Raw genomic sequence first — 14,668 nt, 5'->3', positions numbered from 1 at the left:
GTTTTGCTGAAAGGACGTAAGGCATTACAGTAGGTATGCCAAATCTTTTTTCAGCGTCTGGAGCAGAAAATGCAGCTATGTCTTGCATCATATGCAAAACTGTCGATCATGCCAAAACTCAAAAGAGTTCTTGCATACTTGTGCTTCAGTTAGTTACCTCCTTTTATTTCCTTTTAAACTTCACAGTCAGACAATTTAGCTCAATTAGCAGTCACTAAGCTCTCCTTTGTACGATACGTTTCAGATTTGCTTCCAGAGTTCCCGTTCCAAACAAACATCGATGGATTCTTGATAATGATTATAGCGTCTTCTCTAGGCCTAGCTCTTGTTCTAGTATTTAGCAAGATCATTATCAGTTGTCGCATTGTGCAATATATAGTCCTCGTGATCACTCTTTGATTTATTGCGGCAACAAAGAAATTTGTACTTTAATGTAGCGGGTTCCATGGAGGCCATCGTCGCAATCTTCAAGAGACGCGATCCACGTATTGATATAAGGTACAATTGGTAGACGATTTTCCTGATGATGCAAGATTACAAGCTCCATATGATGCAGCAATAGAAACTAGGGAACTATTCGATGCAGCACAACTTGAAGTTGTAACCAAATTTTAACATTAAGTAGTTAATGGTTGCAAGAAGAATCGAAGGTTTGTTGGAAATTCAATTTTAGCGTATCCTGGTAAAATTAGAAGTCTCACATGAAAAGTTGGAATATCCCCAAAAAATTGAAACTTTGTTTAAAATTCAATTTTAACGTTTTATAATAGAATTTGAAATCAGATGGAATTGAAAAGTTGGAATATCCTCGAAACTGTAAAAGATCTGTCTAATTTTATTTTATTTTTGAATGCAGTGCAAATATACACGCAACCTAAATTTGATATTTATAAATTTTATAAATAATTTTTAAAAATTAGGTCATTACCATTATATTAAAATATTAAATATCAGCTATAATCATGAGAACCAAATAGCGATTTCATAAAATTATGCTACTCGAAGCTGTAACACATAAAATATTGTAGGTTATATTAATATTACAAAAAGTTATATTACTCAATAATATAATAAACAATAGATAATTATGAGAATTGATTTATGTTACATAAAATTATAAATAATTACATTACTCGAGGTTATAAGACATCATAATGAAAATTGTCGACTTTGTATAAAATAAAGTTACTCGATAATATGAAAAAAATCATATTTGATAAAAGACAAAATAATAATGTATTAAATTAGCAACAAAATATTAATGTAAAAAAAAAGTAAAAAAATATTTATCTTGAAAAAAAATTAATTTCGGAAGAAATAACTAATTTTTTTCTAAAACTTACTTGAAATTTTTTTTTTTTAAGAAAATGATAATTTTTAGGTAATAAAAAGAATTAATTGATTATAAGAAATTAAAAATACAAATTTATAGACAAATTAGTAAAAAATACCTAAAATGTATATCAATTAATCTAATGTACTGAAACATGTAAAACTCTTTACCTTGGATTCTTCAAGAGAGAAAAATAATAATAAATAATAACTTTTTGATTAAAAATTAAATAAAATCTGAAAAAAAATTAATGAAAAAGTCTAAAGAGATATACTTTGAGAAAAAATAGAAGAGAGGTGTAGTACAGCTCAGTGACACGCGTCACAAAAAGCAGCATCTACAACCCAAATTACATACACATATAAACACATATTTACATACCCTTTTTACCCTTCTCTTATAAAACTCCATTGTGTATCTCTCTGTATCTATATCTAATGAGTTGCACTAAAAAAGCTTTGATTTTCAGTGAAGGAGCTATGTAAAACAACAAGAAGATCCCCACAAATTTACATATAATTTAAGGTTGTTTCTTGCAACTTAATTTATATATGAATTGCTTTTTGTTTATATTTTGATATTATTTTAATTTGATTGAATTAAATTTTGGAATAAATTGATTCTATTATGTGTAAAGTTCAAGGCTTTCTTTACTTTTATGATGATTGCTAGCTACCCTTTTCTTTGATTTTATTTTCTTGATGTGTGTGTGTGTGTGAAATTAAAATTGTGTGTAAATAAATCAAGGTTTTGAATTGAAAGATGGACATTATCATTTGTTTATTAGTTGATTATGTGGTGTATGTGTGTGTGTAATTTTTGTTTTGACGGTGAATGGGTTATAAAAGATGTCTTTTTTTTTTATATAAAAAAAATTGAATTGTGTAAAATTGGGTAATCTTTGGAAGATAATTTGAGTCCATTCTGTGTGAAGTTATAGTCTTTCTCTACTTTTATGGTGATTTCTAGCTATCCTTTGTTTTGATTTGATTTTCTTGGTGTGTGTGTGTGTTTGTGTTTGAGTCTATTATGTATAAAGTTCTAATCTTTCTTAACTTTAATGGTGATTGCTAGCTTCCCTTTGTTTTGATTTGATTTTCTTGGTGTGTGTATGTGTGTGTGTTTGAGTCCATTCTGTGTAAAGTTCTAATATTTCTTAACTTTAATGGTGATTGCTAGCTGCCCTTTGTTTCGTTTTGATTTTCTTGGTCTGTGTGTGTGTTTGAGACTTTGAGTCCATTCTGTGTAAAGTTCTGGTCTTTCTTAACTTTAATGGTGATTGCTAGCTTCCCTTTGTTTTGATTTGATTTTCTTGGTGTGTGTGTGTGTGTGTGTGTTTGAGTCCATTCTGTGTAAAGTTCTATTCTTTTTTAACTTCAATGGTGATTGCTAGCTGCCCTTTGTTTTGATCTGATTTTGTTGGTCTCTCTGTGTGTGTGTGCAAGTCCATTCTGTGGAAAGTTCAAGTCTTTCTTTACTTTCGTGATGATTGCTAGCTGCCCTTTGTTTTGATTTGATTGTCTTGGTCTGTGTGTGTGTATGAGTCCATTCTGTGTAAAGTTCTAGTCTTTCTTTACTTTCATGATCATTGCTAGCTGCCCTTTGCTTTGATTTGATTTTCTTGATGTATGTGTGTGTATTGAAATTTTATAGTATAAACACCAAGGTTTTGATTAATCAATTATTTGGTCAGTGTGTGTAAGCTAATATTGTAAGTTTTGATGGTGATTGCGTTAAAGGAGATGTCTTGGCATCTAATCTTAGCCCGGAAGAAATAAAAACTTTCTGATTGATAAGCTAGATTTTTAGGTGCCGGCTCCCTGCTTTTACCTCACATAAGATGAATTTCTCTATATATAATTTAAGGGTAATTGCATATTTATCTATATGCCCAACTATTTTTGGGTCATTAAAAAAATCTCCTTTGTATCGAATTAAATGTTTTGTATGGGTAAAGTAAAGGTTTAAAAAAAATTGTTTGGACTGTAGAACCATTTGCTACATTTTACGGTGTACCCTGCAATGGGCTGGCATCTTCTTGTTTGTTTATAACTCGACATCTTATATTGATTTCTTTTTCTAAACAGAAATGATGCGGACTAAAGAAATTTGTGAGGTTAGCAATAAGAAGCAAAAAGGTTCAGAGGATGAGCAGGAGGATAGGCTCAGCAATTTGCCCGATTCGATACTCTTACACATCCTTTCCTTCTTGCCCATGAAAGATGCAGTCAAAACTGTCCTGCTTCGGCGATTTGGGAACCTCTGGACTTACCTACAGACTCTTAACTTTGATGGACGTTCCTATTTAAATTATCAAAGGTCCTGTCACGGTAAGTGGTTCACAGTCTTTGTTCCTCAAGCATTACTTCGCCATGAATGCCCTGCAATTATCAAATTTTCTCTCAAGTTTGGATCCTACTTGTACTTTTCACCGACCGGCTTCAAGCCTCCCAAGGGGAAGAAAGCCTTGGAACCGAACCTTGCTTCTACTATTGATTCATGGATACACTTTGCATTGAGAAAGAAAGTTAAGATTCTTGATTTGGGCATACTGGCACATGGTTCATCAAGTACTAGATTTGACTATGACCTACCACATGCTGTTTTTAGAAGTGACTTTATTATAGAAATGAGTTTGGTCAACATTAGTTTGAGGCAACCTGAGCAGGTTCACTTGAAAGCGCTCAAAAATTTATCTTTAACCACCATCATGTTGGATGACAAGATGATGGAGGGAATATTATCTGGATGTCCTTCACTTGAGAGCTTGTCTTTGATACAATGTTATGGTCTACATAAGTTGAACTGTACATCTGCGCGTCTTACAAAACTGATGATCGTAGTTGGAAATGATTTTTCTTGGGTTGAAATTTCTGGCCCGAATCTGATGTCACTTAATATATCTGGATTGCACGGGCAAGTAAATTTAAGAAATGTATCATCTGTTGTTGAGGCCTCTCTTGACATCTGCCATGATTATTGCAATATTGGCTCACTGCTTGAAGGTTTACACCAAGCCAGTACTTTTACCATAACCAGTTGGTGTATTCTGGTATGTTCGAGCTTTCCTACACTATATTTTGGATTTTTCTTTATTAAAGAAACTTAGTTTTTACATTTTGTACATTGAGTAGCCCTCTGGTATTTGTAATTTTATGTGTTGATACCTATAAGCTTAATAGCAATAAAAGGATTGTATTGTCTAGCAAGTTGATAAACTCTTGTTCTAGGGGAATAACGTACCATTGTCCGCTGCTCCTTGCTTTCTGTTTTACCTTTATTTTAACTTGCCCTTGTCTAATAAACGGTGTATTATTTTCTGGTCCATGTTTCTGTTTTTAATAATTAGTTTTGGGTATGGCAAATTATATACAGGGTAAGAATGCAGATTAGCACTCAATTCACTCTAAAATCCCCGTCATTCACCTATATTATTTATATTTTTGTTGACTGCTTAATTTCGCTAGATGCTGATTACGTCGGACAAAGACAGCATTCCTTGTCCATCCTCAACTCGTAAACATTTGGTTCTCAAGACACAAATAACCAAGCGACACCTCCCTGGAATCGCAAGGTTGCTGCAAAGTTCCCCTCAACTTGAGACGCTTACTATTCAAATTGGAGATGGCACATCACCTTTTCATCCTGTAAGTGCAGTATGGCTCTACTACATAATACTCCCTCCGTCCCTCTCAATTGTTATCGTTTCTAAGAGAGTATCCAACACGTATTTTAAGAGGAATAGAAAGTATAGTTCTATAACTTTTTTTTAAAAAAAATCCTTTTTCTAAATAAAAGTCTATTTTTATTTTGAAAAAGATTTTTTTTTTAAAAAGTTATAGAACTATACTTTATATTAATCTTAAAATGCGTGCCGGATACTCTCTCATAAACGATAACAATTGGTTGAGACCGAGGGAGTATATCAGTAAGTTGTATCCGTATTTTAACAACTTCTATTTTTATAGGAGGATAGTCTACGTGTTGGAATATCTGAATTTTCTCGATGGGATTGTTGGAATGATGAAAATTGGTTGAATGCATCTGAAATTGGCGTTGAGCACTTCTTTGAGACTGAAATTCCTTTCGGTTGTCTTAAAAATCACTTGAGAACTGTTCGTATATCCGGAGCTAGCGTATCAAACTCGTCTCTCCTTCATCTTGTGAAGTTTTTTCTCGAGAAATCTCTTGTTTTGGAGAGAATGGAGATATCCGTGAGAAAATTGTATCCATGTAGCTATACTTGGCACACTGAACTTGCGGAGCTGTCAAAAATGTTGTCAACTTGGCGAAAAGCTTCTCCAAGTGCTATGATTGTTCTTGCCTAAAGATTTATTTACTGGCTTTCAATTGTTGTCTTATGGGATAATGGATTTACATTTGCTACCATATGTATTGCTGAAGTCACAAAGTGAATGTATGATGATTATGTATTCTCAAGTTACTTTGAGCAATGCTAGGACATTGACATTCCTGTTTTGCTGTTTGCCGTAGACATGTTACTTAAGTTCTTGCTCTGTGTTCTTTATCTTCTTTATATGCATTCCTGAAGATGATTATTTCACAGGCAGAAAATAATTGCATACTAGTATATGGTTTGTGGCTTTTCTGGCTAAAACAAATGAACTAACATAAGGGCGTGGGCGTTTTGGATCATGGAATTTTAATCTGGTTAAAGAGTGGGAAAGAGGTTTTAGTACATTTTTCTATTGAAATCTCATTCTCATTTTCGTTTACAATTCTCGTTTAAAGAGTTGAAATCACATTTTATCCGAACGGTGGTCTTGGTAAATTTTGACTCATGTGTGTTGGTTTTAGTTTGATTATTTCATTGCTCGGATTCGCAAATAAAACCGGTTATTTGTGTTCCTGTTAATATCACAGTCTACTGCTAATAATCTATTTTCCTGTTACATATAAATAATTTTTTCTCTTTTGACTTTAAAGTCTGTTACATACACAGACTATTTTTTATTAACAAATTATACTAGAACTTTAGGGTTAAATGGTCCTAAGATACAAATTTTAAATTCAACTAAAATAAAATTATTTCAGAATTAGTCTATATAAAATTGGGAAAAAATATCAAAAAATAATCATATAAATTGACATATTTTAACTAGTTACGTAACAATCGTATTTGATTTAATTAATGTTGTAATATTAAAATTTTTGGAAATAAATTTATCATGATCATGTATCACGAGAATTAATCTATTTTCTCAAACAATTGAAACACCGCTATATATCAATCCATAGAAGTTAACTTACTCAATTTAATTTCTCAATTAATTCAAATTACGGAAAAAAAATTGTTCCAACCATAGACAATCATAAGTACATAATTAACATAAAAGAATTGCACTTAAACGCTTAGTTCTGGTGTGGTACTAGGAGCAACAGCAGGAGCAGCGGAAACCTGGGGAATAGGAGCAAGAAAACCTTGAGAAACAGCAGCAGAAGCCGGAGCAAAGTGAAGCCGAGGAATATCAGCCGGAGCCGGGAAAACCTGAGGAACAGGAACAGGAACAGGAACAAAAGCAGGAGCAGAGAGTACTTGAGGAAGAGGAGCAGAAGGATCAATGTCAGGGGCGAGATTCCAGTGTCATCATAAAAGCTCTTCTTCTCCTCATTATACTGTGGAGTAATAGTCATTGAGTTTCCTGCTGTTGCAATCTTATACATCTTGTTGTTGGAGGGCCTTGGGTAGTTCAATCCAGTAGTAGCAGCATTTCCATTTTGTTTAGAGCCTTTAGGATTCTTTGCTGTCTCATCACCAGAGCTACTAACTATACCCAACTTCTTCTTCAGCTGGGTACGCCAGTAGTTCTTAATGCCATCGTCTGTCCTACCAGGCAGGTGTGCAGCTATGGCAGCCCATCTACACGTAAATGTAACAAAAAAAATTAGCATCGCTATTCCCATTAACATTCAGATACATTTAAACAAAGAACATTACATTCAAATCAAAATCCGTAACTAATATTGTTTATAGAACTATTCTTTTTGTACAACTGCACATTTTGTCTTATACTTGTTGTGTGGACTTAAATCTGAATTTGAATTCACATTTCCAAAATCATAAATAAGTTTTTTTAAACCCTTTTTAAAATAATTAGGGGACTTAAAAGCTCTCTTTTTTCATTTAAAGAGATAGGCCACTATCTGTGTAAAAACAAGAGAAATGAGTAGTCAAAAGGGCCGATACCGGTTGCCAAGGAGAGCTTGACACTGGATAATCACCCGGTCTTCCTCAGGAGTTAACTGTCCATGTTTAATATCGGGCCGGAGATAACTGTTCCACCTCAACCTGCAGCTCTTACCACACCTCTGCAACTATAAATGTACATAACTGATCAGGATACATAAGCAGATACAAACTCAAAAAGCGGGATAAAAATATTAAGAGTAATAGGGCAAATAAAAAGAGTGATGTGTACACCAAGGCATCATCTTTCAATTTCAAAAAATAGAATTTATAAACAAGGACTTTGGTACAACTTGTTTTTCATTTATTTCCTACACTTGTTACATATATTCCAAAAAAACTATTGTAATAAAAAAATTAATGATTATACACATATATATACCAGCATTGCTAAGAACAAGTCTCCAATTGCCTGGACCGTGTTCTTGAATGTAAGACACCAACATGATGTCTTCATCGGGAGTCCACGGTCCTCTCTTTGGCTCTCCCGTTATTTCGGCGACAGATGACCTCCCCATCTCTCTCTCCTCTCTCAAAATATATAGTAAGAATATATATATATATATATATATGTGTAAGAGATGTTAGAAGCTCTTTTGTGCAGAATAAGTTGCGGAGTGATTGGGTATTTATACAGATGGGAGAGACTCGACTAATAAATCTTTGTTTACCTACCTACTAACCTTAGATTCAAACATACAAAATCTATCTTTATTATTCTTACAAAAGTCAGCAACTAATTTCTTTCTACAAATTAATATCCCCACTATATAAAAACACCATTTAATATCGTTCCATTTTAAATTATTGGATATTTGACTTTTGACACATATTTTAAAGTGTAAAATAATAGTAGATATACTTGATAAAAATTGTTTAATACTTATATCAAATAAAAGTTTATATTCTAAACTTTTATCTTCTACAAATTTGAAAATTAAAATTATTTATAAGCCTGATTTCTTACACCTCAGTATACGTGTCAAAAGGTCAACATCGATGATCAGTTCAAATGGTACAAGGGGGAGTGATTAACAGTTGCATAATCAATTCAATTGTTTTTAAATAACATGGTAAATTTGAAGGATATTTTGTCGGTACCAATGTATTATTGGCATTTGCAGGTGTTCTATTACTTCTGAATTCTACTTGGGCTACCTTTAAGTTTTATTTTTCTATTTACCGGAACTTTCTATTAGTAAAACATTGAAAAACATGCAAAAGCTAATAGTAAGGTGGTAACTTAGAAAGTATTCAAAATGTCACCAACTCCAAAAGTCAATAATACATCGAATATCCCTAATTTAATTACAACAACTAATGATGCGTCACTTTCAACAAATGACCTCTAGCAATTAACTGGATAATTAAAAGATTAATCATACAACTATTCAAATATAGTTGATTATTATTTTATTTTTAATTATCAATTTAATATATTAAATACAATTAATAAGAATAAGAACATGTTAAATTACAACTTCTATTATAAAAAAATGGTACGAGGGCTTACCGTGTTGTGTTAAGTTGAGCCCACCTTTTGGAATCTAAAACCTGAAGTACCTATAATATTCAGGTGAAAGGGTTTGAACTCCCAACTTCTGCTGTCCCAAAGAGTTATCGTCCTAACATTTATAGGCTTTAGCAAGGCTAGTAACTTAACCGAACAAAGTTCTAATTATAATTTTAAATACGATTTTTTTATGTAGGCACATATTAACCAATATTTGGTGTGTCGTTTAAGTTTCAGATACTGTTTAGTTCATAACGAAAAAAATAAAATACTAATACATTATAATACAAACCATTCTTTCAGTTAAATTTCTAATCATTTACTAACCCAACCTATATTAAGAATTGGTTATGTGAGACCTGAATTTTAAAATTAAGGAATTTCATTTATCATGTTTGACTTGTATTGAATAAATTACATATCAGCATAAATTATATAAGTTACATACGTCGACATTTTTATACTATAATTAATTTAACACGATATGTTTGTCGTTGCTTGGTACACAATGACTGTTATGAGCTTTAAATATTCTATTTAAACTAGTAATTTTACAAACTTAATTATTTATCTATTACAACTATGTATGAGAGTTGCCAAACTTATCAATGGTATGCATTTGCTGTGTCATATAATCTATGTATATTATTTATTAAACAATTAAAACTCTCATTAGAGTAACAAATTGATATTGTATTAAATCCTCATATTTTAATTATATTATGATTTCAGATATATACAAATGTAAACAAATTACTACGGTATAATGATATTTTGATTATGATGTTTAATATAATTAAAATACATTATTTGAATAATAAAAATAAATATATTATGAAAAATAAGTCATAGAAAACTAAAGTAAACTCGAGCATCAAGTTATAAGCTAGAGATATCATCCGTCCATAACCCAATTATGATAAATTAATTGTATGTTAACAATATTAAAATTTTACTTAGAATTTGTAATTGTTAATAGAGTAAATTGCAAAGTGGTGGTTGAACTTTACCTACTTTAGCACTTTGGTGGCCGGAATTATAAATTTGCAATAATGGCCAGATATTACTTTTATTTTTCGAAAAGGTAGGTAAGGACCACTATTTTCAAGAACAAACCGGAGATTTTCCTCGGAAAAGTGACCATTCGCCACCGTTCTGAAAACAAGAGTAGTGTATGGCCACTATGTTGTAAATTTAAAACTCCATCCACCAATGTGCTAAACGGGATTAAGTTCGGCCACAACTTTGTAATTTACTCTTATAATGGTATTCTATTGCGAATGTGGTAACGATAAATAGAAATGAATTCAAGTGCATTTTAATTGAAGTGCAAAATTTAAATTGAATTTAACAAGCACTAAAATTTTAAAAAAAATTGACCTTGTTTATTCTTAAATTTTGTTTTTTAAAAAAGTAAGTTATAGACTAGATTGTCGGCAGGTATTATTTTAACTTTACAATTTGGCCGACTTTTAAAGGTAACCATTTGCATGGAGATACAGAGATATTAATTTATTATGAGTATCATATATCAGTTTTGTGTTAAAGTATATTTACTATAACCGTAGTTATTTACTATACTTATATATAAAGATGGTTGCAATATCCTTTGAAATTGGTCGGCAAACTTTTTGTGCTAGTAATTTTGACTTTCCATGTAGGTTACTAAAGATATATGGATTATTATTTTTACAAAATTAGTTGGTATATCTTTTTTTAAAGTATTAAAATTAGAATAACATATGATCTTATTTGTAAAAAGTGTTTGGAAACAAATCAAAAAGCCTGTACAAAATTGGGAAACTAAGTAAGCTACAAGTGTTACTATTTAAGCTACATTTTGATATCTATATGACTTATTTACCCATAAGGGTGATAAATCTGCATAAAATTGTGGATATTAGGTAATACACATATCAAAATGAAGCTTATTTATCAATTCCCAAAAATAATTGTAAAGGAGAAAAGGAAATGGTTGGGGTACAATTTATTAGGACGTGTAGTAGTCTTTTTAGGTCATACATGAAATTAAGACAAAATTCAATACATATAAAGGATATTTTGCAAATACAGTAAGTTAGCTCTATTGTTACAGATGTGTCAATAAATTTTCAAGTGCCATCTTTCCCCCCACCCCTTATCTGCTCTTTGTATATGTGTGTATATAATATATTAAGAATAATATGATATAAATTATATCCAATTTATACTAAAATGTTTATTTCAAAACTCTATAATCAAAGTCAAACTTTACTTTATTTAACAAAATAATAATTTACGATGATATAGATATAATATACTATCACCAAGAAACTTAAAATCAAATATATAGAACATTAATTTGAGATTATAGTAGGTATAAAACTAATATTAACAGAAACTTATTTTTTCTTAAAAAGTACATTTATACATAAACAATGGTCAAGGCAATTGAAAATGATTGTACTAAAATCCAAGCTTTACATATTAACGGTAAAGATTTACTCTCCAAAATCAACTTATTTGGTCAAGGGAACTTTCTTGTGGACTTACAAATAGAGCAGTAGTAATCATTTTCAAGAAATAAATACTTTATTTTCCTATTCGTAGTAAGATGGCAAGAAGTACGTTTAAGAAATCATGGTGAGTAGCACTAGGATAAAAAATGAGATTTTATATTAAAGACACATGGGCTATATAAAGCTAGTATCTATGAATAGATTCAAATATGGAGACACGGTATACTATGCATTCACTTCCTATTTGCGGAAGGTAGATAATAAATCGAAAGGGAATTTTTAATCCATATAATCGTAATAAACCCTTAATATTCATGACATTTTATTTTTAAGCGTTAGAAAAAATCTGACTTCTTGTAGTTTCTCAAACTATAACAATGACAAGAGTTAATCTCACACTAACACTAGAACTTGAAAAATAATAATACAACATAGAACATACCTTCCAGATTTAAAATGGTGTCATTTAAACTGTTTTCCGGCGTCTTCAAATATTTAATATTGTCTTCATGCTTCTTGAGTTTTAGATATTTCTTATTCAAAGAAACCTGATATTTCTGCAATATTGAACATAACAGAGAATTTAATTACAACATACAAAACCACAAATACTTGTTAGATGAATATGAGATATGTCATAACCTTGGAAGCATTACCTTCGAGGCTCAAGCTCCTATTCCCCAGGTTCTCCCTGATCGGACTTCGATCGAGAAATGGTTGCTTGAAAATATTTCTGACTTGTTTCTCAGGTTTTTCCTTTTCTAGTTTCTCAGGCTCTTCCTACCAGGCCTCCTGCCCCTTTTATACCCAGGTTCCTCCTGCTCTGACTGTTGTTCCTAGTACCACACATGAACACGAGGGTCATGACCACCTGCCCAACATGTTCACTCCTTTCCGTCATGATCAGATTTCTTTTGACCCATTTTACTAATCATTCAATTCCTAAATTTCGGTCCTAGTAGCTCAACATTGGTAGATGCTAAGTGGTTTGGAGATCATGTGCTAAAGCTTTCCTTCTTTTCTTTGTTTCAAAGTGTAATTTGTGGTGTTTTCTATTTGATTTTCATTGTTTTCCGGTCAGTATCCGATAATTTGGATTCTCCTTGGTTTACAATACTATCAATATCTAAATTGGGTTTTTAATTACAGTATCTTATTTTTGGCTATTTAATAAAAGTATTTTGTTATTCAGCGCGAGGAACTTAACGTTTAAGTGCAAGTCCCTTATGTTAATTAAAAACAATTCTTGTATGTGAATTAAATGTTTAGTTCATCGCGCAGTCGCGCCGAGTTACAAAATATTATTATCAATTAACCAAAAAAAGATATTGTAATGAAAACCCAATTTAGATATTGATAGTATTGAATACCAACTTGAAGGAGAATCCAAATTATCGGATACTGACTGAAAAATAATGAAAAGAAAATAGTGACCACCACAAAATACACACTTAAACAAAAAAAGAAAGTTTTAGCATACGATCTCCAGACCACTTAATATATACCAATATTTAGCTGCTAGGGCCGAAATTTAGGGATTGAATGATCCCTAAAATGGGCCAAAAGAAATTTGATCAATGACGGAAAGGAGTGAACATGTCGAGCAAGTGGTCATGCCCCTCATGTCCCCCGGTGTGATACTAGGAAGAGCATCCAGAGCAGGAGGAAAGGAATCTACGAATGGGCGGGAGGGAACACAAGCAAGAAGCCGAGCAGAGGAAACCTGCGGAATTGTAGCAAAAACCAGGGCTAAAAAATCCGAGGAACAAAAGCAAAAGTATTTTGAAGCATCCATTTCTCGATCGAATTCGGAGCAGCAGAAACCCAGGGAACCGGAGCAGTAACTAGAGCAGGGAAACTCTAATAAACAGTTGCATATTCAATTCAATATTTTTAATATAACATTGTAAATGATATTTTGTGGGTACCATTGTACTATTGGCATTTGCAGGTGTGCTTTTACTTTTGGATTCTACTTGTGCTAACTTTAAGTTTTAGTTTTCTATTTAATTGACATTTTCATCAGTAAAACATTGGAAAACGTGCAAAAGCCAATAGTGCGGTGGTGACATAGAAAGTATTCAAAAATGTCAGAACAAGATATATATTTTTCAATTTTAACAAAATTTTAAAATGCAACGAATAGTATTTCAAGTTCCCAACTAACACTTAAGCATTGGAAGATTATTTACCTATCCAAAGTTTTTGAATACTTAAACTCTTGACTGTTCATTAGTTTCGGATGGTCAATCAACCGAAGCTAATACATTTGAGCAAATTTAACAAATCACCTTTGTTGATTAATAAAAATTAACCATTAAATACATAATATCATGGAAAATAAAAGAAACTCACAATAACAACCCATTATTATGCATAATCTTTTGTATTTCCTCGATGTGATTTTTTTACATATATGTCAAAATACACAGTAGATCAAGGAAGAATGGCAAAAAAAATTAGTGAGAATATAATATGATGGTTGTTTAGATACTTTTGAATGTTTTAATAACATACTAATGATGTAGTATATCGTAAACTGGAAAGTGAAAGTATACGGGTATCACAAGGAGTAAAAAATATAGTGGCACCAGTTCCAAAAGTCAACAATACATTGTTATTACCATAGAAAATATCCCTAATTTTTTACAAATGCATTACCTTTTTTAGACCATCTCCAACCCAACTCTAAAAATGTAATTTTACACCATTTTGGTATAAAACTCCTCTCCAACCCAACTCTAAAAGTTACATCATTTTGGTGTCACACCAAAAGTTATACCAAATTTGGTGTCACACTAAATTTTTAGAGTTTTTGTATATTCTCATGTTTCCCTTGTACTCCATTTAATATATACCAATATCGAGAGAATTTTTTTTCTTGCTTAGGTCCTTGATAACTTATTTTGTCATCACTTTTGGTATGCATGACAATCTTCTTTTTCTTACCATCGATATTGCCTTATGTTGGGATAACCAATCCATTCCTAGAATCACGTCAGACTCTCCTAACTCAAAGGGTATTAGGTCCGCTGAAAGGAAATGCCCGCAAATTTCTAGTTGACACTTAGGGCAAAATTGGTTTACTGAAATCTTATCCTGATTGGCAACTTTTA

General features: G+C 31.8%; 2 protein-coding genes across 2 annotated transcripts; one reads left to right on the top strand and one right to left on the bottom strand.

Moving 5' to 3' along the window:
• Nucleotides 1-1,699: 1,699 nt before the first annotated feature.
• Nucleotides 1,700-5,812, top strand: LOC141711532 (putative F-box protein At1g49610). The gene is made up of 4 exons (XM_074514043.1): nt 1,700-1,858; nt 3,421-4,385; nt 4,801-4,980; nt 5,302-5,812. Exons 2-4 carry the CDS (start codon nt 3,423-3,425, stop codon nt 5,659-5,661), a joined length of 1,503 nt encoding a protein of 500 aa, XP_074370144.1. The 5' UTR covers nt 1,700-1,858; nt 3,421-3,422; the 3' UTR covers nt 5,662-5,812.
• A 716-nt stretch (nt 5,813-6,528) lies between these two features.
• LOC141713800 (transcription factor MYB15-like) lies at nt 6,529-12,453 on the bottom strand. Its single transcript, XM_074517373.1, has 5 exons — nt 12,337-12,453; nt 12,101-12,109; nt 11,995-12,003; nt 7,542-7,669; nt 6,529-7,214 (listed from the first exon to the last, which is right to left on the bottom strand). The coding sequence occupies exons 1-5, from the start codon at nt 12,451-12,453 to the stop codon at nt 6,707-6,709; spliced, it is 771 nt and encodes a 256-aa protein (XP_074373474.1). The 3' UTR covers nt 6,529-6,706.
• Between the last annotated feature and the right edge of the window lie 2,215 nt (nt 12,454-14,668).

The sequence above is a fragment of the Apium graveolens genome, chromosome 3 (genome assembly GCF_009905375.1).
Source record: "Apium graveolens cultivar Ventura chromosome 3, ASM990537v1, whole genome shotgun sequence".
In the NCBI taxonomy this organism is placed as follows: domain Eukaryota; kingdom Viridiplantae; phylum Streptophyta; class Magnoliopsida; order Apiales; family Apiaceae; genus Apium; species Apium graveolens.
The sequence above is the reverse complement of the archived record's forward strand: the minus strand, read 5'-3'. Positions and strand labels throughout refer to the sequence as shown.

Excerpts from the sequence above, each read along its gene's own strand:
- LOC141711532 (XM_074514043.1), top strand. The coding sequence starts at position 3,423 with ATGATGCGGACTAAAGAAATTTGTGAGGTTAGCAATAAGAAGCAAAAA. Across the intron at positions 4,386-4,800 it reads TAACCAGTTGGTGTATTCTG|ATGCTGATTACGTCGGACAA; the intron begins GTATGTTCGAGC and ends TAATTTCGCTAG. Across the intron at positions 4,981-5,301 it reads GCACATCACCTTTTCATCCT|GAGGATAGTCTACGTGTTGG; the intron begins GTAAGTGCAGTA and ends CTATTTTTATAG.
- LOC141713800 (XM_074517373.1), bottom strand. The coding sequence starts at position 12,453 with ATGACGGAAAGGAGTGAACATGTTGGGCAGGTGGTCATGACCCTCGTG. Across the intron at positions 7,215-7,541 it reads CAAGCTCTCCTTGGCAACCG|ATGGGCTGCCATAGCTGCAC; the intron begins GTATCGGCCCTT and ends ATTTACGTGTAG.